The 2,485-nt window shown below is 45.6% G+C and overlaps 1 protein-coding gene across 1 annotated transcript; it reads right to left on the reverse strand.

Moving 5' to 3' along the window:
- Positions 1-372: 372 nt before the first annotated feature.
- On the reverse strand, positions 373-747 carry LOC147085062 (histone H2B-like). The gene has a single exon (XM_085979295.1). The coding sequence runs from the start codon at positions 745-747 to the stop codon at positions 373-375; it is 375 nt and encodes a 124-aa protein (XP_085835421.1).
- Between the last annotated feature and the right edge of the window lie 1,738 nt (positions 748-2,485).

A 2,485-nucleotide genomic window follows, 5' to 3' on the forward strand; every position in this document is an offset into this window, starting at 1 on the left:
AGAACGAGGTGACTAAAATCCGAATCTCATCCCTAGAACAAGCTTTTAATTCATCCTGTCTGACAGCAAAGGGAAAGAGCGAGCAGGGACCGTGTTTATAATTTACTGGGCAGGAAATTCAACAGCGACTCTCAGGTCGAAACGGATAATGGAACTGCTTATCTGAGAATTCTCAACTAAAGCTACAGCTGGAAATTCAAAAATTGTTCTCAAAAACATTTGATCAGCAAATAATTAGAGTAAACTGAGGAAAAACACAGCCAATTGCGTCGAAAGGAACACGCGTTTGTGTAGCTCTTTCGGAGAGGTTGTGGGAGGCTCTTAAAAGAGCCGTTGTGTTTTGGGTTTGTTCTTTCAGGGCAGCATGGAGTTTTACTTGGAGCTGCTGTATTTGGTCACTGCCTTTGTCCCTTCCAACACGGCGTGCTTGGCCAGCTCCCCGGGCAGCAACAGGCGCACGGTGGTCTGGATCTCCCAGGAGCTGATGGTGTGCCCCTTGTTGTAATGGGCCAGGTGGGAAGCCTCACCCGCGATGCGCTTGAAAATATCGTTCACAAATGAGTTCATGACGCCCATGGCCTTGGAGGAGATGCTGGTGTTGGGGTGAACCTGCTTCATCACTTTGTAGATGTAGATGGAGTAACTCTCCTTCCTCGACTTTCTGCGTTTCTTGCCGCTTTTTGATGTCGCTTTCTTCACCATTTTCTTGGTGCCCTTCTTGGCGACGGATTTCTTATCGTCAACCATCGTCTCGTTCAGGATCAGGAAACAATTTAAGAGAACAATGCTCCGAGCTCGTATTATATAGGCTGTCCCACACTCCGTCCACAGAGCTATGCTAATGAGGGATGGGTGAAGGCAAGGATTGCGATTGGTTTATTGGCAACGTTGTCAATTTCCTTTGTTCTCTATCTCTCCGATTGGCTTCCTTACGCATCCAATCAGATTCTGCGTTCACCACAAAATCATAACTGGAATGCCTTCACGCATTAAAACCACTTCCATATTTATACTGTCCTCTAATCCCATTTCTATTCTGCTCCGTCAAACCTCTTCAACAACGGCCGGCGTTACGTTGAAGGTTATCTGTGGTTTTTTCCTATGCATATATACTTGTGTGTGTAAAGAATCTTAACAGCCAACGCGCGGTAGTGATTGTTGATCTAGATTTCTAAATGCTCGACAGACAGCGACCGGGATATAAACGAATGATCTCAGATCAGGACATTTCCAGGGCATCTACTGTAAAGTTTTAATATAAAACTAACTCTAGGACAGTTGCTGTTAGATCCGTGTATCTTAATGTTGTGTCCTTCAATAATCAGACAACGACTGCAGGGAACGATTCAACAGGTGTTTACTGAATGAGGGTTAGTCTAGAACCAACTATACAGATCACTACTCAGGGTTTATATACAGGTGTGGTCACTGCCGGTACTACAGTATAGAGGAGCTGTAAAAAGTAATTCTCTCCCTTAAAGGTACATACATTACCATTCCTCCGCTTTTAGATTAACAGTACCATAACACTCATTTAACAATTAAATATCAAACTAATTACAATTAACACTTTTAACATGCAACATTAGCTGAAAATAGTCTATTTTTAAATTCAGTCTTTGGGGAGGCTTCCTGATCCTTTCTGGATAGCGCCTTTCCCGAGTGTCTTGCTCTTGGGGCGGAGGCGATTCTGGCCCCCTGTCATCGGTTGGTTCATCAGCTTCCGATGCGACTGTTTCTGGGGTAGATGCAACCTGTACGTTGGGTTCATCACCAGGTACGTATGGGCGAGGCATGGGGTTGACTTGTTCCTGTGACTCTAGGATCTGGTCAGCATGGCATCTCACGATGCTCTCACCAACGTCCACTGTGTACATTAGTGGGCCCTTCCGTGTGCATATCGTTCCAGGCTGCCATTTTTCTGTTCGGTAGTCGCGGGCCAAGACTGGTTGCCCTACATTGAAGCTCCTTGTTGGCTTCTCATGGATGTGCTGGAATTGCTTACTCTCAACATCTCTTCTTACGTTTGGTCTGAGCAATTCCAGGAGAGATCTTAACCTTCGGTTAAAGTACATCATGGCTGGGGCCTGGTTGGTGACTGCATGTGTCGCATTCCGGTAGGCGAACAGGAAATTGTCCACCTTGTGCTGCAGTGGAATGTTGTCATTGTACATAGCCTTTATTCCTTCTTAAAAGTTTGTACGAACCTCTCAGCCAATCCATTTGTGGCTGGATGATACGGGGCGGATGTGTAATGCCTTACCCCATTCTTTTTCAAGAACCTCCGGAACTCTTCGGACACAAACTGTGGTCCATTGTCGGAGCAAATCTGTTCTGGCAAGCCATTCCTGGCAAAAATGGTCCGTAGGACTGCAATAGTTTTCTCCGTGTTGGTGGAGGACGTTTTGATGACCTCAGGCCATTTCGAGTACGCATCCACGGCTATTAAAAACATTGAGTCCATGAATGGACCAGCAAAATCAAT

Source organism: Somniosus microcephalus, unplaced genomic scaffold, assembly GCF_052327205.1.
Source record: "Somniosus microcephalus isolate GS21.2 unplaced genomic scaffold, FLI_Smic_1.0 unresolved_chr9, whole genome shotgun sequence".
NCBI classification, from domain to species: Eukaryota; Metazoa; Chordata; class Chondrichthyes; order Squaliformes; family Somniosidae; genus Somniosus; species Somniosus microcephalus.

Bases quoted from the DNA above. Each gene is read 5' to 3' on its own strand.
- LOC147085062 (XM_085979295.1), bottom strand. From the start codon at position 747: ATGGTTGACGATAAGAAATCCGTCGCCAAGAAGGGCACCAAGAAAATG.